We start from the raw sequence: 23,063 nt of genomic DNA on the forward strand, positions 1-23,063 counted from the left end.
ACGGCCCCTGGAGTTGACTGATGATGATCACTCCGCCAGTACCTGAAACCTTCAGTCTAACGGTTATATAGTCTTTAGAGACTGTCTTAGTTGGAACTCCCTCCAGTTCGTTCCCCAATGTTCCTCCTTTCGGAAGGCACAGTCTTGTCTTATTGTCTCTCCAAACTATTATTAGACGAAACTGACCAGCACCAGTACCTCCTACGTGGTGGCTTGTATATAGCCTTTTCGACTGCGACTATTACAGGATTAGACACTTCCTGTAAGCTATCGGCTTTGTTATATCGACCTTCATCGAGACATGCTGGCGCTATAATACTTCCGGGAAGGTTAACGCTTTGATCAGGAGGACCCCTGAACAATTTCGGTCGACACCCGCACCCACTCGGTGCACTCCAAATCCAAATGTCTGGACGAAGCGCCTACGCAAGGAAGATCAAAGAGACAAAAGCCACTGAGAAGGGCGGTACATCTACACGAGGACGCGCAAAGTCAGCAGGGAGCTCCAGAAGTTCGGAACGAGATGACGCCACCTTTAGCGACTACCCCATGCCCCAGGGGACCGGCTATGGTACTACCAATGCGAGGTTCCTGAAATTCTCGGAGCCAATCCGGGAAGCAGACCCGATGCGCCTTCGCGGCGAGCTCACCAATTTCAGCAACCAAAGCAATGGCAGTAGTCAGAATAGTGGGGGGTTTGGAGTTAGGTGGGACGGCGTCTCGTCTAACATGGGATACCAAGATTCTATGCAGGATTACGCATATGCAAGACCGAGAAAGCCCACCATCAAGACAGAGGATGTCTCGGGCATTGAGAGGTCGGGATTGCGCAGCGTGATGGACAAGCGAAGTGACGGTGTGCGCAAAGGCCTTTCGAAAGCCTTCGGCTTTGGCAAGAAGTCGAAGAAGGGAGAGGACCTTCGACCACAGTCGTCGGCAACGATCAGGCCAGGTCAAGAGTCAATAGACAGTCCGAGCTCGAGCGAAGTGCCTCCTATGCCGAACCAAAGCCCCCGGTCCCCGTGGGGACCCGACTCGGGATTCATGTCGCCGCCACCGTCATCTACACTACCGCCGTTGCCACCTGCTGGGGCAGCACCCCCGACTAAGCGGTGGATCGGAGCTGGAAGACCAGTCCAACGTTGGAACAAGCTGCGCAAAGATCCCGAACTATGGGACCCTAATGGTGACGTGCTCGTGTTCTTCGGGCATAGGGCAGGAGTCCCAGAGCCAACCCATCTTTCCGACTTTCGTCGCACATCATTGAGGCGACCGAGTCAAGGTTTCTCGTCACTCTTCTCCGTGAAGGGTCTACTGACGAGGATATCCACATGCCGCCATCACCAGCCGGGGCTCCTCCTATGCTGCAACGGCATGGCATGAGTGGGAACCAGATGCACTTGGGCTATGGTCGCAGTGGTCAACCAACGCCGCCCATGTCGGAAGATGCTAGCCTTGCCGACGCAGACGGCCAAATCTCGTATGAAATGTACTTCCCGACACCCACCAACATGAACATGATGGACGCGCACCGTCATGCCATCACCACTCGCAACGTGTTTGCCCTGCTTTATCATGCTTCATTAGTCGGGTTCTCACTGCACCAAGCGCTTTCCGACTTACACGATCGCCTTGACACGTACATGCCCGCAGAAGCCGACAACGTGGGCACCATACTCAACTACATATCTGCTCGCGGCATTGATGACGCCCACAACGATCCCGAAACAACAGTTTCCCTCCTGGCTTGGTCTGAGATGCCGGAAGTCAGATGGGAAGAGGGTTGGCGAGAAGCCTTTCTGCACAGTGCAGGCATGTACTCTAGGCTCGAAGGCTGTGCCGACTTCAAATACATCACCCCTATCACTCGAGCGCTGCTGGAGCGTGCGTGTCTGGAGTGCCAACTCCGTGTCCAGGCAGCAGAGGAACGGTTGAGCGACTTTGCGTACGGCGACTTCTGGCCCTCTTCGGGTCCGGTCACGACCGGTCCTGCCAGAGCCGCTGCAGACCGGCTCCAGAGGTTCTTCAAGGACCACTACACAGGCCTCTATGGGCGCTGGCCGCCACCCGCCTCTGGCGCGACAACATCCGATGGGGAAGAGATGTGGCTCACCAGGAATGTGGCACAGACTCTGCAGAAAGATTTTGGCGCCTTGTATGACTACCTCGTCAATCGGGATATTGTCTGGGATGAGTCAGAAACCCGAAGCAGTCGGAAATGGATGATGGTGTCGGAGAGCGGCAACAGGGCATTTGACCCAGACACGACAGATTTGCCACTTACCGACATGTTGATTGAGTGGGACAACCGCTTACGCTTTCCACATATACCCCGTCCGTACCCCCTAGTACCCGAGTCTATCTCGCCAACGGCTCAGACTGGAAGCACCACCAAGCCCAAGAAGAGTGACAAAGAAAGGAACAGTCGCGGGGGCGATGAGCGCATCCTGGAGCGCCGCGTCCAGCTCGCCTACACCGAGGCCACCAATATCTACATTCTTGGCTCGGATCTGATTCCGTCGCCCCTGGTCGACGGCTTCGTCAAGTTCGAGAAGGGCGACCAGGTGGGCGCAGTCGACCCATCTCTCGCCCGCCGCGGCCGCTGGGTTCTTATTTATGCCATCCTGCAGACACTGGCCTCGGTTTCAGTCGACTCGCCCAATGTCCGCTACCGCGACGACGTTGCCTACCACCTCTCGCCCCGCCTCAAGGGCACCAAGACGCCGCCCTGGAAGGGCGTCTCGTCGCCCGCCCCTGAGGCCGCGCACGAGCTCTCCTACTGCTGGCTCGCGCCTCGCTCCTGGCACGGCGGGGCAGCTGGCGCTGAGTCCGATGCCTCGGCCACGTCGGGTGGAGGAGATCATGGTAGCTCAAGTCCTGTCATGCGGATGATGCGCGCCCAGGCTCGCGGACAAGCACAGGCCATGCAAGGTGGTGGTGGTAGTAGTAGAAGGCAACAAGCACAACACAACTTCTCTCGGAACCAGCATCATCACGACTTCCCCTCGCCGCCATTGGGCAGCCCCGCGTCTACTGATCCCCCAAGTCGCGCGTCTGCCTGGCACACGGCGGCCTCTTCGACGGCGACGCGCAGCAACTGGTCTTCCAACGCTTCGGTGGATGGCCCGCCGACCATGTGGGGTGGCTCCTCGGCCATGAGCACCGTGTCGGACGACGACTACTACTACCGCGAACGTGCTGGGTCTGGCGGCGGCGGCGCCCGCACGCCGTCGTCTGCGTATGGGGGCAGCAGCAGTAGGGACTATTATGGTAGCAATCGTACGATGGGACCGACGATCCCGCTACCGCAGCCACCGCAGAGCCGCGACGGGAGCAAGAGCGTCCGAAGCTACGCTACGTTCGGCGTTCCGCCCTCGGTCGGGCGCGTTGACGAGAGCGAAGTTGGCCCTGCGGCAAGTGCAAGTAGCAGCACGGGAGAGCCGTCGGCGGGGGGGTGGCCTAGTCGCGGGCAACGTATACGGACCGGGGGGCGTAATGGTTTCAGCAACAGTAACGGTGGGAAGCCTATCCCGACCTTACCTCTGCCCCTGAGCGCGAGCGTGACGGGCCACGGCGGCTTCTTGAATCTGGATGATAGCCCGCCGCAGCGGGTGTCGAGCCGGAGCCCGCGGAGGGGTCGTCAGCAGCAGGATTTGAGGAGCGAGAGTAGTAGGTCAGGTGGTGGTGGCGGCAATGGCAGTAGTTCAGACGGGTTAAGCCCGATTATTCGGGATTTCGATTTCATGGATGTTATTGATGATCATGCGCCTTGAGAAGGGGGGAGGAGGTCCTGGTAAAAGGGGGGCTTATGTCAATGTAGGCTATGGATTGGATGGATGTATGTGCGATATGTATAACAATGTCACACAGTAGCACTTGTCGGAATACCAGGTTTCATTTACTGCTTCTATATTATATAGATGCACGGACTAATTACATCGTCATAGCATGACTTGCGTGCCATATCTACCTGTTGAAGATATTGCAATACCAGTCCCGCCATTTCACATCGAGCGCGCATGTAATCGTGTTGAGATTTTGGATACTCTCATAATGCAAGTACACTATTTACTACTGTCTACATACACTACCACCGAACCTTGCCCTGACTCCGGGCAGCTATTACGATTCTAGATGGCTTAAATAGAGCTGGCTCTAGTGATGCCTCGCGCGCTTAAGCCTACTACCCCTACTGTCGTCGCTGCTTTCGGGGCTGCTACCAGAGGCAGTAGCAGCAGCAGCAGCAACTGTAGGCTTCCATAGCGCCCGTAGCGCCGCCTCCAAACCCTGCGCCAGCTGCTCTCCCTCTCGGGGTCGCCCTTCCTCTCTGCACTGGCGATGAGCGACACCTTGGGCGCTGGGAAGTTGACCCGGACGAACTCGTAGGGCGCGCCACGCACATCGTTCCAGGGCCCCAAGAGCGTTTCTATGCGCTGCAGCTGCGCCGCCCCCCCCCCCCTGTGGCGAAGAGCTGTTGTCGTTGTTGTCGACGCAGCACGCCAAGAACGGCATCAGCCGCTGCCGCTTCCTCCACGACACGTCGAGCGTCCGGTAGCTGGGCCCCCACCCGGCGCCGTAGGCCACGACGGAGCGCGCGAACCGCTCCTCGCGCCAGTGCGCCTGGTCCCACGCCTGCGGCAGCAGCGTGTTGACGACCCAGCTCATGGGCGGCAGGTCCTGGTAGCCGCGCGTGCCGTCGGCGCGCGCGTGGCAGAGGCCGAGGTGCGGGTGCTCGGTCATGCCGGCCCACTAGAACTTTTGGAGGACTGCGATCAGCTCGTCGCTGTACGGCTCTTCGTTCCGCGGGGCGCGGCTGCCGTCGCTGTGGCGGACGCTGCAGTCCCTGTTCGCGCACGCGACCCGGATCCGGTTGACGTCGTTGTCGCTGCCACCAGGGCCGATGATGTGTGTGGTCGCGAGCTCGCGCAGGATGGTGCCCAGCCCCGCGACGTCCTCCCACTCCTCGGGGTGCGCGTCTTCGGCGTCGCCGTCCCAGGCGCGCGGGCGGACTATGCTCACGGGGTCGCCCTCGACGAAGGCGCGGCCGAAGCCGCCGAGCCGGATCCCGGGGAAGGCGTTGGTGCACTCGCCGCGGGGCTTGGGGCCGGACTTGTGGCTGCGGTAGTGGACTGCGACGTTGCGGGCGAAGAGTTCGCGGTGGTAGACGGTGCGCCGCCGCACCTGCTCTCGCTCGCCCGAGCCCGAGCCCGAGTTGCCCAAGTCCCAGTCCGAGTCTGAGTCGTTGCCCGTGTTCGTGTCGTCGCCTGAATCGGAGTCCGAGTCGTCGCTCCCCTCTGAGTCGGACGGCCCCCTCTCGCCACAGTGCAGGTGGACCAGGACCGCGCACAGCTGCTGCGCGACGTGCCAGACGAAGTGCTCGGGGATGCGGCGGCGCTGGGCGCGGTAGGTGTCGCGGAGCGCCGCGAGGGTGCCGCTGTTGCTGTGCTGGAAGTAGAGGGAGTAGACGGGGACGGGGTGGTCCTGCAGCTTCTGCCAGAACATTAGCTACGTGAAGCACTCTTCGCCGTCCGGCAGCGTGACTTGGAGATCGCGCTCGGCGGCGGCAGCTTCTTCTTCTTCTTCTTCTTCTTCTTCGTTGCTGCTGTCTTCGTCCTTCATGGTGTCGTCGTCATCCTCGTGGAGGATATCGTACCACCAAGGCTTTCCATTGCTATCAACACGACCACCACCGCCCCCACGCATACGGACACGCGGCGTAGTCGATGTGCCCGCCCTTCCACCCGCCGCGCCAGCGCCCCCCCTCTGCGTCGGCATCCAATCCTCATCCTCCTCCTCATCCTCCTCGAACTCCTCCTCTGCCGGCGGCGTCTGCCCCCCCCTCCGTCGTCGCCGTAACATCCGACTCCTCGGCGCGCCACCAGCCCGGCATCCGCGCCCTCCCCTTGATCTTCTTATTGTGCTCGTCCCAGGGGTAGCCCACAACAAAATCGGCTCCTGTCTCGACGGGCGCCGTCGAGACCTTCAGCTCAGGCGGTCGGGGCCCCACGAAGTCCTTGCCGCCGCCCTCGAGCAGCTTGTTGACGTACAGCTGGCCGTTGCCGAGGGACTGGACGACGAACTCGGAGCGCGAGACGGCCTCGACCAGGAGGAAGCTGTCGGCGTGCAGCTTCGCCTCGTGGCTCCACTGGTTGCCGGGGCCGGCGTCGTGGTAAGGAGGGTAGATGCCGATGTCGTTGTAGGGGGTTGCCAGTGATTGGGCCATGGTGATGATGGGTAAGGAGCGGATATACGAAAAAGGAGAGATCCAAGTACGTCGATCGCTGTCTATCTGGATTCAGTATCAGTGGGCTGCAAGTAACCCTTTGATTGAGCTTGAAGAGACGGTGCTCTGATCGAGTAAAGTCATCTCAATTATATCCATCATTGCTTCGGTTGCTTTGCGGCATTCTTAAAATCGCATTATCTTGAGACAAAGACTCTCATACTTTGGCCGCATGCGGATAGAACGACCATCACAAAGGAAAATAGAATGCATTTTAACACTACTTCTTACTCCCATTGATCCCGTTAATTGATCATAAACTGACAATGCATTGTTTATCTATGTACGAGGGTCGATTGTACAGAGGTTTATCACTAGCTAAACCTACGCCCTCTATTCTTCGCCCCTTAATTTTGAGGATGCCAGTATGTAATGTTTACCTACACATCCTCACGCGATCTAAATAAAGGAGGTTAAGCGACGAGTCTTGCGGAGCTCTTCACGATATATAGAGTACATCTTAACAGGAGCTGTCAAGGTAACCAAATCCAGTAGACTTTTCATTGATTGCTATCTGATCTGAAATATCCATTTGAGCTACCCAGAAACGAGTGTCGATTGTGATTAATACAACGTCCATACCTACATATACCCGAATGGGGCATCAGAACCCCCAGTGCTTGCACCACTGCTTCATCAGCCCCGGCGTAACCGCCTCACTCTGACGCATCGTCGGGCTCTGCCCCACCGTCCGCGTCGTCCCCAACACCGTCGAAGCGACGCCGCCCCGGGCCATCCCCCGGTACGCATCCAGCAGCTTGACGCCCGGGTTCCTGGCTAGGTTGGTCGTGCCCTCGTTCTGGGTGCCCTCGAGCCGGCGGATCCACTCCGAAAACTTCACCGTCTCGGGCAGGCGCTCCGGGCCGTAGAAGTCCAGCACCGCGCGCGACAGCGTCGCCCACGTCGTCGTCGACGGGTTCGACCCGTGGTAGTAGCCGCTGATGGTGTCCGGGTCGACGTGCTGGGTTATGCCGTCCACCTCGAGGATCAGGTTCGCGATGCGCTCGACCGGCGCCCAGTCCACCCGGTCCACGCTCCCGCCCAGGTCCGACGGCAGCGCCCTGAGGTACAGGCTGCTCGCCACGATGCTCGGCAGCCACTCGTGGCGGTTCCACACGCCGGCGTCCCGCTCCGGTCCCCCAACCTGGGCCACGCGGACCACCGCCGTCGGGAAATCACCCGCCTTGGAAGCATCCTCGAGGACGAGACTGGCGACCATCTTACTGGCCCCGTACCCGCCGTGGGCGAGACTCATGTCCTCGAACCTCTCTTCCGGGATGGTGCCCTTCTCGTGCCACCCGTCGACCGTGCCGACCGACGAGATGAAGACCACGGCGACCCGCTTCTCGGCCGCAGCCGCGAAATCGGCCCAGTGGCGCACGCCGCGGATATGCGGCTCGAATGATGCCACCGGCATATTGAAGTTGACCGGCCACGCGTTCAGCACCACCCGGTCCGTCTCCTGTAGCAGCCGTGCATATAACTCCTTGCTGAGCCCGAAATTTGGCTGCGACGCATCCATTTTCAAGAATTCGGCCTTGCCACCGTATGATGTGTCTAGGCCTCGCTCCCGCATAGCAGGCACCTGTTTGCCGGCACCGCCATCGTCAGACCGGTTGAGGCAAATGATCTTGCGCACGCGCGGGCTCTGGGCCATGATATCCAGCATGTAAGACCCGAGCATGCCGGTCGAGCCCGTAAGGAGAACGGTCTGGTCGGTTTCAGAAGCTTCGGGCCTTTTGGCTGCGGCTTTCTTCGGTAGAGTCTGCGTGTACTTGTCGTAGAGTGTCTTTATGTCGCGCCGATGCTGTTCTCCAGGATCGACAGCCTTATGCGAGGCGCCATCGGCGCCGTCAACTGCCATGACATTCTGCATGATGTGGCGGGCTAGCATCCGCGGTGATGGGTTGTTGTAGACGACGCGCGTGGCCACAGCGGTGTCGTCGATCTCGTGGCTCAGAGCGACTGCGAGACCGGCGCGCAGGAGGCGAGAGGCCTTGATCACTTGCATCGAGTCGATACCTTCGCATTGTATTCGGTCAGGTATAAAGAATCGATGAACTTGCCACTTGTACGGATGGAATCGAACTTACCAGCAGAGAAGAAGTCGGCATCTAGCTCGATTTTGGCGGCCCCGATTTGGGACTGGAACATCTCCGCGATCGAAGCTGCGAGCGCATCTTCAGAGGACACATCCAATTTAGGAGCGTTTGCATCAGATGCGTCATTAGCTTTGTTGTACAACTGGTTGATCTCGTCATTGTAAAGCTTGACCGTGGCGGCTCTCTGGACCGTCCCTTTGCCCGCCCGCGGGAAAGGCTTGTCCGGGTTGGCGATCATTATATAGTCGCGGTCGATCCGACCGTGCGCGACCGACTGCTTGTTGGCTTGCTCAACTTTAGCCCAAGCACTATCCAGCAGCGCCTGGCGTTCCTCGTCGTTCTTGGGCTGCGTGATCGGCTCGATTATCAAGGCTGGTTGGAAACGCATAGCACCTACGACGACTACGCCCTTGACCTGCGGATGATCCTGTTGAGAAAAGAGAAGCTGTCAGTTCTGATGCTAGATTGAAATAGAGGAAATAACCCTGACCTCTACTATTCCCTCAATGGTAACGGGGTTCAGCTTCTCCCCGTTGGAGAAGACGATGATATCGTCAGATCGTCCGCGGTAAAGCCAATGGTGCGGAAGTGTGGGGTGAGGTGTGAACAGATCCTTAGTCGAGACCTCGTTTTCCTCTGGGAATGTGTAAAAGTAGCATTGGATGTGAGCTGCAGGATCCTTGTCCTTTCGCACGTAGAACAGTTCGTAGACTTCCTCATCTCCCTGCTGCTTGCGCCACTCGATACCGCACATATTAGGATTGAAGACACACCAATGCCACAGCTTAGGGTTGTCGACCCAATAGAGAGGAAATATGCTGCATCTTGAATATTCCTGTCAGTTGAGGTTTCAAAGATGCAGAACACAACTAACTCACTCTGTGGTTGCGATGATGTTGAACAGGCGCACTCCGGCTTCCACAAGTCTGTCGCCCGCCTCTTGATTCAGATCGCCTAAGCCTGGTTGTTAGTCCAATACGTCCATATTAACTTTCTCCTAGGAGGAACACCAACCGCCCCCAATCCCTACGCCATGGAACTTCGCCAGCTCCTTCATCGCCTCATCATTCATGCTCATGTCTTCCAGAATAGCTGGAGGCAGAAGTGTGGTATTCGCATCAACATTCTTCAAGGATTCGACGACGAGATCAGCAGAGAGGGGGCGATCGGCACTGCCGAGAGCAATAGGCACCCCGTAATATACGGAGAACCAGAATGCGATGTAAAGGCCCGCCGCGTGAAACAAGGGCACTGTTCCTTCGGTGTTAGACGAATAGCTCCGTGGAATGAAATGCCGAGCAGGGATGGACTGATTGCTTACTTGCAGTAAAATGTCGTTTACATCCGCTAACAAGCTCACTCCAAATTGTCTTCTTCCCATCCAATTCGGGGGCCTCCTTCCAGGCATCGGCCAGGGCAAACATGCCTTGCCTGACGACGATGGGTTTCGGCAGACCAGTACTACCGCTGGTATGCAAAACGCACATAGGCTCCCACTCAGCTTCCTCGAAGGTCTTGTCGAAGGGGTAATGTGGCACCTGCTTCTCGTCAATCAGCTCGTCAAGTGACGACACTTTGATAGCTTCCATATCGTCTCGTGCGTCGAGCAGTGGCTGGACGACCTTGGCGTGGGATGTGGGAAAGGCAATGTAACGACAGCCTGTCTTATCGAACAGATTGAACTGGGCTTCTTGAGAGTTCCGGGGAGAGACGAACAGAACCTAGATTGACAAATCAGAGGCAGGAACGGCAAATGTTGCGGACGCTGCTGGGTCTCATCCGAGGACTGAGGAGCTACATTTCACCCCCAGGCCATCTTGGACATACCTGTCGTCCAGTCTTGATGGCCGCTACCATAATAATCTAGGAGCACCGTCAGTTGAATCAAGATGATGCCGTGGTTCGACATGCCAAGAACAGACGGGCATACCAAGTAGCGTGCATCATTCGGGCCAATATAGGCAACGGTGGGGAACTTCTCAGTAGTTGCTTGACTGGCTCGCTCAATGATCCGATGACAGCATCTATTGATGGCGTTGGCAAACTGCTGAAATGTGACTGTTCGCCAGCCATCCTTGGGCTCCGACGAAACTGGAATCTTTGCCCATTCTCGCTGGGGCTCTCGGCGAGCGATGTCGTCAATGATGTTGGGTATGAGTCGCTTGCCGCTCGCGCTTTTGGCAGGTGTCTTGCTGGGAAGAGGATCGTCTACCCGGGAAGGAGCCATGACAGTGTATGGTTCATATGTAATAACTAGGACAGATAGAAGTAGTATAACAATAACGGGTTGGTGTCTGCTTCTACCCTGAGTGCCATTGTGTCCTGGGACTGAGAGGATTCCATGGCTTGATATATATGCCCTCTTCCTTCGGATGGAAATGTTCTTGGGGTGCCAGTAGGGTTAGCTTCGGCATTTGGTCAAAGGCGAAGTGAAAGCCGCTCCCTCGCGGCGGCAGTTTATCTGAAGAATGATCATGACTAGCAGGCGCCAGTGAGGACCGGCCCGTTCTAAAGCAAGCCACAGGTCAAACGGGCAACTCTATACAGACAGGGACATGACCTCTTCAGACAGTGACTTGTCGATGAAGCCGAACCGGAGTTTAGTGCCCCCAAAGCCAAAGCTGTGCTGGGCACGAGTGTCTTGCAGAAGGGCTATCGTTGATTGGCAGAAAAATGTCTCATATCGATCCGTTGGAGATCCTCATCGAGGTGTGTGTCGATCATGAGAATGAGAATGAGTGGAGCAGCCATGTATGACGTTCTGAAGAGCGAATGCGCGAGACAAGCTTTGGCCATTTTAGGCAAAGCTTGTCTCGACATACAGATAGCCCAAAAATAGCCTCGGCTCCGACCTTGTGTGCCCACTGGGAGGCACGGAGGTCGGCTTGTCGAGAATGGAAAGTCCGCTTATCATTGCAACCATCGGCTCGCAGATTGTGGCGCGAACCTTCCACTCATAAGGGCCACCTGGCCACGGAAGCCCGCTCTAGATCTCGCGAACCCCTGGGCATTGCGGAGAGGCTCTAGGTTACGGGATCGTCGGGATCTCGTGTCTGCGTGTCCATTCCGTCATGGGCACTACTAGTACACTAGCGTTGGCAGGCGCTTGTTGCTTGACGAATCGGGTCAGTATATGTCGATGGGTCGGTCAGTACATCAGGCCCCTCGGCCTCCTGCCGAGTTGACCATGCACATATCACGCAAGTATGTGGTGACGAGCATGTCTCTACGCAGTGTATCTTACTTCCGGTCTATTTGAATTGACTTACCACTTAATTAATTAGCTCGCAATAGCTAGGTGTCTGGGCTAGGACAGGCTTTGGAATGAAGGTGAAATAGATGCCTCGAATAACCGCTGTCGAATAGCCGGCTTGATCAGTCCACGTGATGATTCGTCTTCGAATTGTTCCTCGGCCGTTGAGGACGAACTCTTCATTCATTTTACAGCGAAACGCCAAATCGCTGATTGAGTCGCCGAAGAAACAATAAGAATCGTGTGATTAGCATCAATATTCATGGCCTATTCAATTCGCACTATGCCCATGATGAGTCTCGCTCATCGGGCCGTATAGTTTCCTAGACCATTATGATTATGCCTGACCAACCAATTTGGCGACAATTCCCTCCCCCAAAGTGCTTCCTTCATTGTGATCTCCTCAGTCCTTGCTGAATCGCACAAAGGCCTCCTGGCATCTCTTCTTGAACTCCTGCAGGGCGGGGTCCTCCTCCTCCGCTCCATCGTCGGCGGCGGACGGCTCCTTGTTCTCCTCTTGCTCGCCGCTCTTCTTCAGAAGAGCCAGCAACTCCGTCTGATCTTTGGCGCTCGGGCCAGCAAGCGAGCGGGACAGGGGGAGAGCAGCAGGCTGGAACGGCATGGCGGTAGCGGAAAGAGCAGGCTCCGGCATGGTGTTGTGAGTCCGAGTGAGCTCGTTCTGGACGACCTCTGTGGAACGTGATGCTGTAAGTAATCTACCACTGAGAAGAAGAGAGGTCCTCAAGATGGGTGATGTGACGTACTAACCAACTTGTCGTAGACAATGTCGTGCCACATGTACAGAAGGTGAGTGGGCTCGAGGGCCTCTTTGGAGAAGTAGGCATCCACGAACAGCAAATTGACAGGGATTCCATCGTCAAGGTTGCGTCTGATCATGGTATCAGCGTGCACAGGCAGCACATGCCGGCCCGCGAGGCGGCCCAGCATCTCAACCCAGTCTAGAGAGGTAAAGAGCGTGTCAGTCCGTCAAGGGCAAAGAATAATAAACTTGTTGTAGCAGGGAAAGTAAGCGGAAGTCACACCATGGTCAATCTGGAAAAAGTTGGTCTGGTAAGCCATGGTTGCGGTGGTGTGTGTTGTTTGTCGGAGTGGGAGGTGCTGGTTGGTTCGGGTTTGTTGATGGGATGTGATGTTGGGATGAGAACCAAGAGACTGAACCCAGACGAAACAAGGCTCAGATAAACCCAAGGTATCGACGACGTGGGGCAGTGCTTATTCGTCAACTGTGTTCGCTGTGCCGATGGTGATAGAAAGCCTGGGAGACGCCGTGTTAGGGGGGCTACGGCACTATCATCCAAAATTCGTGGTGGCTTCTCACCTGTGGGATGGGTATAAGGTAGCAAATAACTAGGCAACCCAGTATCCAACAGCAGAGCACAATACCTTGGGCAAGAGGACACAAAGTTTCGTCCTGTCTCGCTCACCTCACGCAGCATCGGTATATATGTCTTGGTAGGTCTTTTATTACATTTCCTGGTGGTATTCGGCTTTGCCTGCAAGCTTCATCCCGGGCCCCCTTTTCAGACGGAACTGATATTTCTTTCAACTGTGCATGCTGCCATAAATCAAAGCTGTTTACTGCTAGAGGCCTGGTGAATATGTTATGATGTCCTTGAATGTTGACATTGAAAATTGGCATGACCTGGGCTTTGCCATTAATGATTTAGGCAACGATATTCATCATAGACGTGTATGCGGATGGGGTGTATTGTTCCCGTCCTGCAGCTTACATACAAATTTACATGGGTACATAACAGTAATAAATGTTTTCCAGCCTCTTCACTCTATGTATTGTTGTTGGTATGGTCTTTGTCCTCAGATCCTCACCACGGGTTAGCTTGTTCAGCATCTTCCGTGATGATATCGTTCTGAAGGATTTTACCGAGACAAAGACACTGGTCAGGGATGGATGCTGGATGCCTTTGTTATGCACCATCTGTCTCACCAACCCCCATTTTGTGACTATAGAGTGAGTTTCAGGCGATTTCAATGTGTCCCTTTTCCTCTTGTGGCTTCTCCATTTATCCCGTGTACCTTGGTACCCCCCCTTTCGGCGAGAGGATTGTAGACGCACCTTCTAGTTACAGGCTGACTTACAGCCTGACGCAAAGTGCGCACTCCAGTCGACATCACCCAGCATGTTTCTAGCTGGAGTACTTGCATCCAACAGGTTCTCAAATTTTCGCAAATCCCATGATGATATGGTATCCCAATTCGTTAGATATAGCTGAAGTCTTGGCATCAAAATGGAGTCCGATTACCCAATCAGCTTGCCAACCATCAACTAGCGTGTCAACGGCCCGCTACTTTCTCACGGCCGCCGGAGGATTGACCGGAGGGTTGCACGGAAGGTTGACAGGAGGCTCGACAGGAATGTTGGCCGGAGGTCTCCTTGTAATTTGTCTTGATGGATTCTCAAAATGCATATAAAGGGGTCGGCGATTCCCCGACCCCTTTGAAGATAACTGATTGTAACCACCCATCCCCAATCCCGTCTTCCTACCCTGAAAAGCGGAAGGAACTCTCAAGATGTCCTCAACGCCGAGAAATTACAAAGTCATTGCCGCCGAGAAGGTTGCTCAGCGGAACAGCAAGATCCCCCAAGCCTGGCTGATCCCCCCCGAGACCTTCAAGGATACCACCTACCTCCTCGACATTCCAACCACCTGTGGCGTCTTGAGTGACATCGAATGCGAGATTACGTCCCGGTACGATGCCACTGATCTGCTGGCGAAGCTTCGAGATGGCGAGTTCACTGCCGAGCAAATCACCGTAGCCTTCTGCAAAAGGGCCGCCATTGCCCAACAACTGGTAGGTTTGGCCAGTCCATTTTACCCGCAGTATTACAGAATCCTAACTGGAGTAAAAATAGGTCAACTGCCTAACCGAGATCTTCTTCGACGAAGCCATCGACCGAGCCCGCCACCTCGACGCCCAAAGACAGCAAACCCCGAACCACCCCCACCCCCTCCCTCCCCTCTGGGGCCTCCCCATCTCCCTAAAGGACAGCTTCGCCTACGCAGGCCACGACACCTCGACCGGCCTAGCCTGCCACGTCAACGCCCCAGCCCCGGCGCACAGCGCCCTCGCCGCCCTCCTGCTCGACCAGGGCGCCGTCCTCTACTGCAAGACCAACCTGCCCCAGTCCATTATGACGGGCGACAGCGACAACCACGTCTTCGGCCGCACGCTCAACCCGCGCAACACGATCGGCCTGACCGCGGGCGGCAGCACGGGCGGCGAGGGCGCCCTGCTCGCGCTGCGTGGGGGCGTGCTGGGCGTCGGCACCGACATCGGCGGCAGCAACCGCGTCCCGGCCGTGTGCAACGGACTCTACGGCTCGCGGCCGAGCGTAGGCGTGGTGCCGCACGGCGGGGTGCGCGAGCTGACCGTCCCGGGCGCGGTGGGGGTTATGTCTTCGGCTGGGCCGCTCGCTACCTCGATGCGGGACATCGCGGTCTTCCTCCGGACCGTCATGCAGGCGGGGACCTGGAAGTACGACAGCACCGTCATATCCCTGCCCTGGAGCAACCTCGAACCTGGCGTCAAAGAGCAGCAGCGGCTCCGAATCGGCCTTGTGGAAAACGACGGACTCTACACCCCTACACCTCCTGTCCGGCGGGGCCTGAGAAAAACAGCCGAGCTGCTCCGGAGTAGGAGCGACATCGAGCTCGTGCCTATTACACTGCCAGGTGTCGGGCAGATCTACCAAGACCTTCTCAGCTACTATACGTTATCCGGAGGCGATGTAAGTCCAAACAACCTAAACTCTCCCCTAGTCTTGCTTTCATACAATGAATCACCTACCTAATCACTTCTGCTAATACCACTTTTGCCCCCCCAAAGCATTACCTCGAGCAATTCAACCGAACAGCCGAACCCCTCGTCCCTCCCTCCAAGCCCTCGAACCCCTCCTCCTGCGACCGGGCACGACGCTGCAGGGTTTCTTCGACCTCAACGTCCGCCGCGCCGACGCGGCCGAGACCTACCTGTCCCTCTTCCGCGACCACGGCCTCGATGCCGTCCTCATGCCGCCGGCGCCCCACACGGCCGTGCCCCTGGATCAGTGGTCGACCATCAGCTACACCGGCCTGTGGAACTACCTCGACTACCCAGCCCTCGTCATACCCGTCGACCAGGTGCGCGAGGACGAAGATGGGGTGGATGATGTGAGCAACGCCAGGTTCGGGGAGGAGGATGCGAGGGTTTATGCGCTCTGTAAGTAAACGGGTTTCGAGATCTCTCCCGAAGTAGGCATTACAACGACTGACAAGTTTTGCTATCTAGACACCGGCCCTAAGGATTACCGAGACGCTCCAGTTTGCGTCCAGTTGGTCGGATATAGACACCAGGATGAGGCATTAATGAACACGGCGGCGATAGTTGATGGCATTATCAATGGAGACTGAACCCGACCAAGAAGTTACATTTCAGCTGGCTTTCACATTGGTGTACATGTATTGCAATATTTGTCTTTCAACTTGGGGACTGTTCAAGTTATGTATATTGTTCGCATCTATTCCATAACATTGGGTACATGCCAAATGAAACCAAGCTGGTACGTATTACAACATATTTTAAGCATGGTATACAGAGCGACTCTACGCAGATATGCATTATATTCTTGCTTCTATGGACTGTGTCTCTACCTTCTGCCTCCCGGAATCTGACGCTCTGACTTTGTCGCCCTTCACGAGGTATGTTCTGCGGTATTCGCCATCAATGCTCTCCAGGTAGTAAGTCTCAGGTATCAGGGAGGCGATGTCGCCAACCGGCTTGTAGCTCTTTTTTCCGTAGGCGTTCAATCGGAGAGCGCAAGCCTTGATGAGCCAGGGTTAGAGCTTATTTACATAATTATCCACTAAAAAAAATGGGAGCTCACCTGTTCATATTCCTCGGGAGTTCCAATGTGCCGCTTCTGCAGACGACTCATCAGGTCAATCTTCTGAACCATGCTGGAAAGGTCGCCGCTGACTCGTAGGGTGAAAAGGGCACTGGCTGCACCACTTCCGTACTTGTTTCCGCCTCAAATTAGTATCGATCTGGTTCCGGGTTTGACTGAACGACTTACACTAAACATGCCGATGGTCTTGCCTTGTGCAGTCGAAATATCAATGTTGCTAATCAAGCTGATCAAGGAGCAGTATAGACTGCCAGTATACATGTTGCCACACAAAGAGGGCGCGGCAATGCATGGCTCCACTTACTTCCGAAACCGAGACTTGATCACTGCAACCAGCGCCCTTTCCAGGTTCTTGTCTTTCAAGGACTCCTCGTAGCCTAGCTTACGAAGCTCGGAAGGAATGCCCTCCCAGTCGGATTCATTGGATGACACGAGAAGATCGTTGTACCTGAGGCGACCGTATGACTTGCTGACCAACTTGCAGTTTGGGGTATGAAAGGCCATATAGTCAAATAAGTCCAGGACTTTGCTTATGGCGGGTTTGTCTCCATTGGTGCTTCCAACAACGGTCTTGTTACGGCGGAGCAAGCCCTTGTGGCAGCCATCCAGAGCCTGTTGATAACAGGTGATCGAGTCATGGCCATGGACGAGGGGAAACTCGACTTTGAAATCCGGCTTGTAGAAGTCGTACGTATTGGTCATGTAAACATCTCGGAGGGTTGGGTCTAGAGAAAGCGGCGCATGCGGGCCCACGAGCATGGCGACGCAGCCGACACCGCCCGTGGGACGAGAGGCAGGCTGATTGTAGAGAGCGATATCGGACGCAACGACAATGGCATCACGGCCGTCCCAAGAACGGGATTCTACCCAGTTGACGGCGTTGAAAAGGGAACTGGTGGGGGTGGATCGAGTCGATGCCCTCCAGACTTGTGTTGCCGTGGGGCTCGAACAGCGTGGTGAGGATCGACTTGACCGACTTTGCCTTGTCAATGGGGGACTCGGTGCCAATTTCTAGACGCCCAATAGACTTCTGACCGATATCATACTTTCGGAGCAGAGACGACACAGCCGTCAGGGCCAGAGAACATACATCTGTAGCAAGAACAGTTCAGTCTAGAGTACTTTATGCTGCGGAAGAAGAAGCTGAAAACTTCAAAGGTGCTGATTGGGCTGGTGTTTCTTTCTACTTATTGGTGGGGTTATGTTGTTGGGTAGGCACTGAGTGCACGGGACTGACCTTCTCTGTCAGTGCAATAGTTCATGTATTTCAGGCCCAGTCCAATTGTATACTTCCCGGCCGAGACACCTTGATGTTTCTCAAATAGGGTTTGGTCCAGGCACTGGTGCAGTTAGTGGTGCTGAGCGAAATTACATCAAGCCGGATAGAGAGAGCTACCTGCGAGGGAACATAAATTTCCATGGCCTTGATGCCGACATTCTCTGGATATTCCATGGTTCGAAAAACGTGACGTTGGTAGTACTAGGTGCAGGGACAATGCCGGCGGTTGGTAGGAGGCGTGAGTCGTAAGTCGTTTGACATGGAGAGTTGAATCGGATATGACTGGTCAAGTGAACCGGTAGGGGGACCTGATCTTAAGAGCAGACCCTTGTTTTTGAAAGATTCGGGGCAGATTCAAGTTGGAGAATGTGGCCCAAGGGCTGGACCGTATTGTCTCCCTTGCTTCCCTTGCCCTAGTCGCCCAAGCTGTCGGGAAACACTCCTTATTTAGGATGCCAAGCCCATGCATACCGAGCCTGAGCCAGCCTAAGCGAAGCCTGAGCAAAAGCGGCGACTGATTATGTGATCCGAAGCGTCCTAGTTGACGTGGCATATTTGTTTTGCAGATGAAAATCAGTACAAGAAATCATTTCGTTGGTCTCTTTTTCTTTCGAAGAACATAGCTTTGGTCCTTTGCTGTTTGCAGAACACTTCTGTTAGAAACTATGGAACTGAAAGTGTGATATCTTTCAGGTGGTGTAGACCGTAGTAAGTCAGCAACAACCGCCTAGGTGGATATAGCTAGATACAAAGAGGCGTCCTGCCTACCGCCTACTATCCCAGGGTTACCATATGTAGATAGGAGCAAGGTCTGGAAACATCGAGCCACAATCTTCCTGGTTATATTGACTCTGCCCAGTCTTGAGCTCATTTCGTATCAAGTCAATGTATGGAAATACAGTATCTCAAGACACGAGACAGCCGGCCCCAAGCCTACAGGAACGGCTTTTACAATCCGCTCTCGGCCAGAAAGTCCATCATGACACCAAAGGCGCCAGTGGCGTTAGGGTTGAAGTTGATGCCATGCCCAGAATTTGGGTGTACAGCGGTCTTGAAAGGTTTGGCTTTGCTGAAGATCTCCCGAGTCGGATGCTCTAAGATGCCGCCATTACAGTTGCCACCGCAGTTAGGCAAGTCAACTTCCCCCGTCAGGATCATCACCTACACACGCACACGAGAAGAGGTTAGTCCTTGTCATCGGTACTGTCTCAATTGTGTTGATGGGAATGAATACTGACCGGTCCAGTGAAATTGGTAGCACCCGGACTTCCGGCTACAGCCGGGAGAAGCTCGATGGCGGCCAGCGGCTGGGCGATATACTGGCTGTACCACAGAGCCTCGGGATCGAAATCGACAGGGTTGAAAAAGAAGACGGTAAGTCCGTAAATGTCGGCAGGCGCCAGATATCCCGAGTCGAGGCCCATGTACTTGGCGGGCGAGACCGTGGTGGCGATGTTCCCGCGTACGCCCTCGAAAGCCACCGGGAAGGCCATTGCGGTTGCGTTGTAGCCGGTGCCGGTGAGGATGATGCCGTCCGAGATGGACGGGTCCTGCTCCACGAGAGTGTGGCTAAGGATGCTTCCATAGGAGTGGCCCACGTGCACAACCTTGGACGGCTGGCCAAGCGTCCCCGTATAGTGGCCTGATCTCACGCTGTTGGTGAGCGAGGTCAGAATGGCGAGTTGGTTCGAAATTTGGCTTTCGTTGTAGCCCGAGACTCTAGGCCGGAGTTAATATCAAAGAGACACTGCCCTCGGCGCGGAAGATGAATTGAATTACCTCGAGGACTCTCCAGTCCCAACTCTGTCGTACATGAAAATAGAATATCCCTTGGAAACGGCATACTCCGCGAAGCTGTACTCGGATGTCTTCACAGTCGGGATCCAGTAGCTATGAACCAACCTCCCAGCCAATCAGTTAGTAGCTCCATCAAAAAGCCTCATGTGAAAGGGGAAGAAGAGTTGCCCACCGCCTATCATAACCAAGCCCATGCGTGGCAAGGAGAACCGTCTTCTCGTGGCCGCCTTTGGACGTGTTCTTGGGGGAACAGAAGGTGGCGCCGATGGTGTAGTTGCCGGTGACGTTCTTGCTGCCCGAGAACGGGTTGAAAGGAAGCGTCGGGGGCACGGTGGTACGTCGGATCAGCGATAAGAAGAACGCGGATACGTCGTAGTTGCTGGAGAACTTCGGTAGGCCCCAGATGCGGGCTTCGGTACGGGTCGTGACGGGGATCTGGTAGTCGATGCAGTCGCCGATCAGGTCCATGGACTCGGAGGAGCGTGGGTACGAGGGGTCGGCTAAAGCGGGTGACAGAAGAATAAGTGCACTCAGCAGCAAGTGCCGGCATTGACTAATTAACAACATGATTGTAACGTGACCGGAAAGAGAGTAAGGATAGAGACGTTATGGAGTGATTTTCTAGAAGGTAACAAGAGCCCTGGGAAAAGATGAACATGAACAGTGAAAGGTTTCATGCTTTATACACAATCAATAATACTCGTTCGTTTTCTACCCCTCGCCTTTGACCAACGGAGAGCCCGGAGCGGTAATTATCCAACCTTTGCTTTGCAAACAGTGCAGATCACGTTCCTTAGGCATCGCCGTGTTCTACCGTAAGCACCATCGGTTCGTTCCATGGTCCTTTTTCCTGATCTGGAGGGTAAAAGTACGGCTTACGGCTATGTGGTTATTGTAAGTCCGCACAACTCTTCCGCCGCTATGATTTGGAATACTTCTATACGGCTTGCGGCTGCATCAGTGTAAGTCTGTATGGCTTAACTACTTAAGTAAGAGGCAGCTATCATTTGGATCCCAGCAAAAGTTCCGCGTACTCTTAGAAACCACTGTTCCGGCAAAGCGAAGAAGCAAGGGTATGTCAATCAACCCCAATACCAAAGCTGGTACCCAGGGACCCGCCTTTCCTAGCAACCAAGATTCCAAATCGAGGGTCCATTAAAATGTCAGAAAACGAGCCAGCAATGTCGCCCACCAGCTTCTCCTTCCACTGCTCTCAACAACAAAGTGCACGCACTTGGGGAGGTTTTATCTGAGCGACGTCAAGGAATCCTAGCAATTGCTGAGCCCATATTTCAGTATCCAATAACAAATCAAAGGCTTGGTGGTGTAGTTGGTTATCACGTCAGTCTAACACACTGAAGGTCCTGGGATCGAGCCCCAGCCGAGTCATGAGATATCCTTTTTGCCGTTGCTGAGTAATAGAGATATAACGATGCGCACTTCTTTCATAGCACGTCGGTAGCTTTTTGACAGTGTAATTAATACATGTACATGTACTCCGTAGTTACCTTGGAAATATCAACATTGATCCCCGATAGCTAATTGCGATTTCTTGTCCGTGTGAGCCGGGTTGAGCTAGCTCGAGATGGTGTTAGCGAGTACGGGGGGCCAATTGCGCCGAACTCAACGAATCCTGTCGGCAGCGATCAAGCCCAACAAAAGCCCACCTCACTCTTCAGTCGCGACTTAGATCCATTTCTTCGGGACTCTATATACCATCCATTTCTAATGCCGACCACAGCCCAGAACGTCAAACCATTGAGGAGGGCGTGCGACCGGTGCTACGAGCTCAAAGCGCGTTGTCAGTTGGTCTCTTCAGCAGCCAACAAGTGTTCTCGGTGCGAACGGCTTGGATTGGACTGCTCAACTGTCCGCCCCGTCCGGCCAGCAGGGCGGAAGGTGCAGAGGCGGAAACTCTCGGTTCCCTCAAAGCTGTCAAAGGAGCAGCCCGAGGACCTGGTCGCCTGGTTGAATGAAGTTTCGGATCTGCTTCCGGAGGAGCGGGAACTACTAATATTCCTCTTGGGGCGACCCGAAACCTTGGACTGCTACATGGTATGTCCAAGCTTCCAAGCCGCAGCGCAACAGGCCCTGGTGGCCCAACTATCAGCAGCTTTTTCGACAGTCAAGGATGCGTATCTCGCGTTTGCGATAGCGCTGAAGCAGCTGGACCCCGCCCTTTCGAGGGGCACTGAGGACATCGTCCGGCATGCGTCCTCCGCCATGGCGACACTGCGCTCGCTCCCAGTCGCAAACCAACAAGATGCGGCCTTGTGTCTTACACTGGGAGCAGCGCTAGCACTATCGATGCACTCGACTATCGGAATGGGTGTCGCAGAAATCTGTCGCTACTGTCTGACTGCGACGATGCCATTCGTGGAGAAGTCGGATATATCAGATGGCCACTCGAAGTCGTGGCATGGCTTCATGGTGCTACTGGAAATGATGGATTGTCTTGTGCATCGCCAAAAGCCGGCACTTAGACTCCAAATCAAGAGTTCAGAGAAAGGCGTGGATCGCCACTTGGGTCTATGCTCACCATTGTTGCCGCACTACTACGATATATGTGTCATAAGTCACTCACTGGCCAGCATATCGGACATGAGCGTCTTGAACTTGCTGCACAAGCAGTTGGACGCGATCCAAACTTCGGTAGAAGCGTGGAGACCGTCTCATGCAGGCCCCTTTGCTGATCAATTCGAATCGGCCGATATCGTCAATCTTCTGGCCCAGGCCAAGGTATACCGCCTGGGCGCGCTCCTCGTGAGCCACCGGCTGCGACACGCCTTTGGCGAGCACGACGAGCCCGCGGATATCTGGTCGAAAGAGATTCTAGCGGAGCTGGAGATTGCACACCAGATTACACGGCGATCCGTCCGGTGTGTGACCCTGCCCTTCATGATTGCCGCGGTCGAGATTCGAGAGCCCAACGCACGGGACAGGGCGGTCGAAAGTATTGGCGAGTATGTGGAGGACTGCTCCCGGTCGTGCGGGGGCGGCCGGGGTGTTTCTGCGCAGGGTCTGGCGTGATCGAGACTTGAAGATTACGTCGTGCTGGCTGGATTCCATACACAAACCGTGTCCTGTAATACAGTCTATAGAAACAGCGTGCGCTGCCTGATTTGGAGTGGTGTCAGGGGCTGCAACAAGCAACACAATGCTTTTCTTCTTCTTTCTTCTTCTTCTCAAACCTTGATCCAAACCTCGCTCTTCAACGCTTTTTTTTATATTCTTATTGACATGAATTCGATGCCAAGTAAGGCTAATAGAGTATTCCAGTATCCCCTAAGTATAGAAATAATTAGCACGCGTGGTATGACTTCTTCGCAGGGCCTCCTGACGAAGTGTATGATTCCGCCTACTAGGTGCTCTTGGATGGTAGGCAGGGAGGAGAGTTAGTATCAATGTATTTGGCATAGGAGGAG

General features: G+C 55.1%; 10 protein-coding genes across 10 annotated transcripts; 3 read left to right on the plus strand and 7 right to left on the minus strand.

The window, feature by feature from the left end:
* Window positions 1-405: 405 nt before the first annotated feature.
* Window positions 406-3,773, plus strand: PG994_007253 (uncharacterized protein; the record flags this gene model as incomplete). The annotated part of the gene is made up of 2 exons (XM_066858662.1): window positions 406-1,186; window positions 1,231-3,773. 2 exons carry the CDS (start codon window positions 406-408, stop codon window positions 3,771-3,773), a joined length of 3,324 nt encoding a protein of 1,107 aa, XP_066715604.1.
* Window positions 3,774-4,155: 382 nt separating this feature from the next.
* PG994_007254 (uncharacterized protein) lies at window positions 4,156-4,740 on the minus strand (the record flags this gene model as incomplete). The annotated part of the gene is made up of 1 exon (XM_066858663.1): window positions 4,156-4,740. One exon carries the CDS (start codon window positions 4,738-4,740, stop codon window positions 4,156-4,158), a length of 585 nt encoding a protein of 194 aa, XP_066715605.1.
* Window positions 4,741-4,749: 9 nt separating this feature from the next.
* On the minus strand, window positions 4,750-5,703 carry PG994_007255 (uncharacterized protein; the record flags this gene model as incomplete). Its single annotated transcript, XM_066858664.1, has 2 exons — window positions 4,750-5,487; window positions 5,542-5,703. The coding sequence occupies 2 exons, from the start codon at window positions 5,701-5,703 to the stop codon at window positions 4,750-4,752; spliced, it is 900 nt and encodes a 299-aa protein (XP_066715606.1).
* Window positions 5,704-5,794: 91 nt separating this feature from the next.
* Window positions 5,795-6,223, minus strand: PG994_007256 (uncharacterized protein; the record flags this gene model as incomplete). The annotated part of the gene is made up of 1 exon (XM_066858665.1): window positions 5,795-6,223. One exon carries the CDS (start codon window positions 6,221-6,223, stop codon window positions 5,795-5,797), a length of 429 nt encoding a protein of 142 aa, XP_066715607.1.
* Window positions 6,224-6,887: 664 nt separating this feature from the next.
* PG994_007257 (nonribosomal peptide synthetase) lies at window positions 6,888-10,612 on the minus strand (the record flags this gene model as incomplete). The annotated part of the gene is made up of 8 exons (XM_066858666.1): window positions 6,888-8,305; window positions 8,377-8,812; window positions 8,870-9,209; window positions 9,264-9,345; window positions 9,400-9,636; window positions 9,707-10,106; window positions 10,213-10,248; window positions 10,316-10,612. The coding sequence occupies 8 exons, from the start codon at window positions 10,610-10,612 to the stop codon at window positions 6,888-6,890; spliced, it is 3,246 nt and encodes a 1,081-aa protein (XP_066715608.1).
* Window positions 10,613-12,041: 1,429 nt separating this feature from the next.
* On the minus strand, window positions 12,042-12,718 carry PG994_007258 (uncharacterized protein; the record flags this gene model as incomplete). The annotated part of the gene is made up of 3 exons (XM_066858667.1): window positions 12,042-12,328; window positions 12,403-12,597; window positions 12,682-12,718. The coding sequence occupies 3 exons, from the start codon at window positions 12,716-12,718 to the stop codon at window positions 12,042-12,044; spliced, it is 519 nt and encodes a 172-aa protein (XP_066715609.1).
* Window positions 12,719-14,173: 1,455 nt separating this feature from the next.
* Window positions 14,174-16,068, plus strand: PG994_007259 (fatty-acid amide hydrolase; the record flags this gene model as incomplete). Its single annotated transcript, XM_066858668.1, has 4 exons — window positions 14,174-14,470; window positions 14,532-15,411; window positions 15,506-15,877; window positions 15,947-16,068. Coding segments are annotated over 4 exons (1,671 nt in total), but the record flags the coding sequence as incomplete, so codon positions are not given.
* A 207-nt stretch (window positions 16,069-16,275) lies between these two features.
* PG994_007260 (hydroxymethylglutaryl-CoA synthase) lies at window positions 16,276-18,015 on the minus strand (the record flags this gene model as incomplete). Its single annotated transcript, XM_066858669.1, has 7 exons — window positions 16,276-16,479; window positions 16,542-16,673; window positions 16,731-16,788; window positions 16,867-17,454; window positions 17,513-17,654; window positions 17,800-17,902; window positions 17,959-18,015. The coding sequence occupies 7 exons, from the start codon at window positions 18,013-18,015 to the stop codon at window positions 16,276-16,278; spliced, it is 1,284 nt and encodes a 427-aa protein (XP_066715611.1).
* Window positions 18,016-18,789: 774 nt separating this feature from the next.
* On the minus strand, window positions 18,790-20,106 carry PG994_007261 (uncharacterized protein; the record flags this gene model as incomplete). The annotated part of the gene is made up of 4 exons (XM_066858670.1): window positions 18,790-19,002; window positions 19,080-19,560; window positions 19,621-19,731; window positions 19,811-20,106. 4 exons carry the CDS (start codon window positions 20,104-20,106, stop codon window positions 18,790-18,792), a joined length of 1,101 nt encoding a protein of 366 aa, XP_066715612.1.
* Window positions 20,107-21,366: 1,260 nt separating this feature from the next.
* On the plus strand, window positions 21,367-22,668 carry PG994_007262 (uncharacterized protein; the record flags this gene model as incomplete). Its single annotated transcript, XM_066858671.1, has 1 exon — window positions 21,367-22,668. One exon carries the CDS (start codon window positions 21,367-21,369, stop codon window positions 22,666-22,668), a length of 1,302 nt encoding a protein of 433 aa, XP_066715613.1.
* Between the last annotated feature and the right edge of the window lie 395 nt (window positions 22,669-23,063).

The sequence above is a fragment of the Apiospora phragmitis genome, assembly GCF_038363925.1.
Source record: "Apiospora phragmitis strain CBS 135458 chromosome Unknown utg000007l:1.0-2108841.0:1.0-2111359.0, whole genome shotgun sequence".
In the NCBI taxonomy this organism is placed as follows: Eukaryota; Fungi; Ascomycota; class Sordariomycetes; order Amphisphaeriales; family Apiosporaceae; genus Apiospora; species Apiospora phragmitis.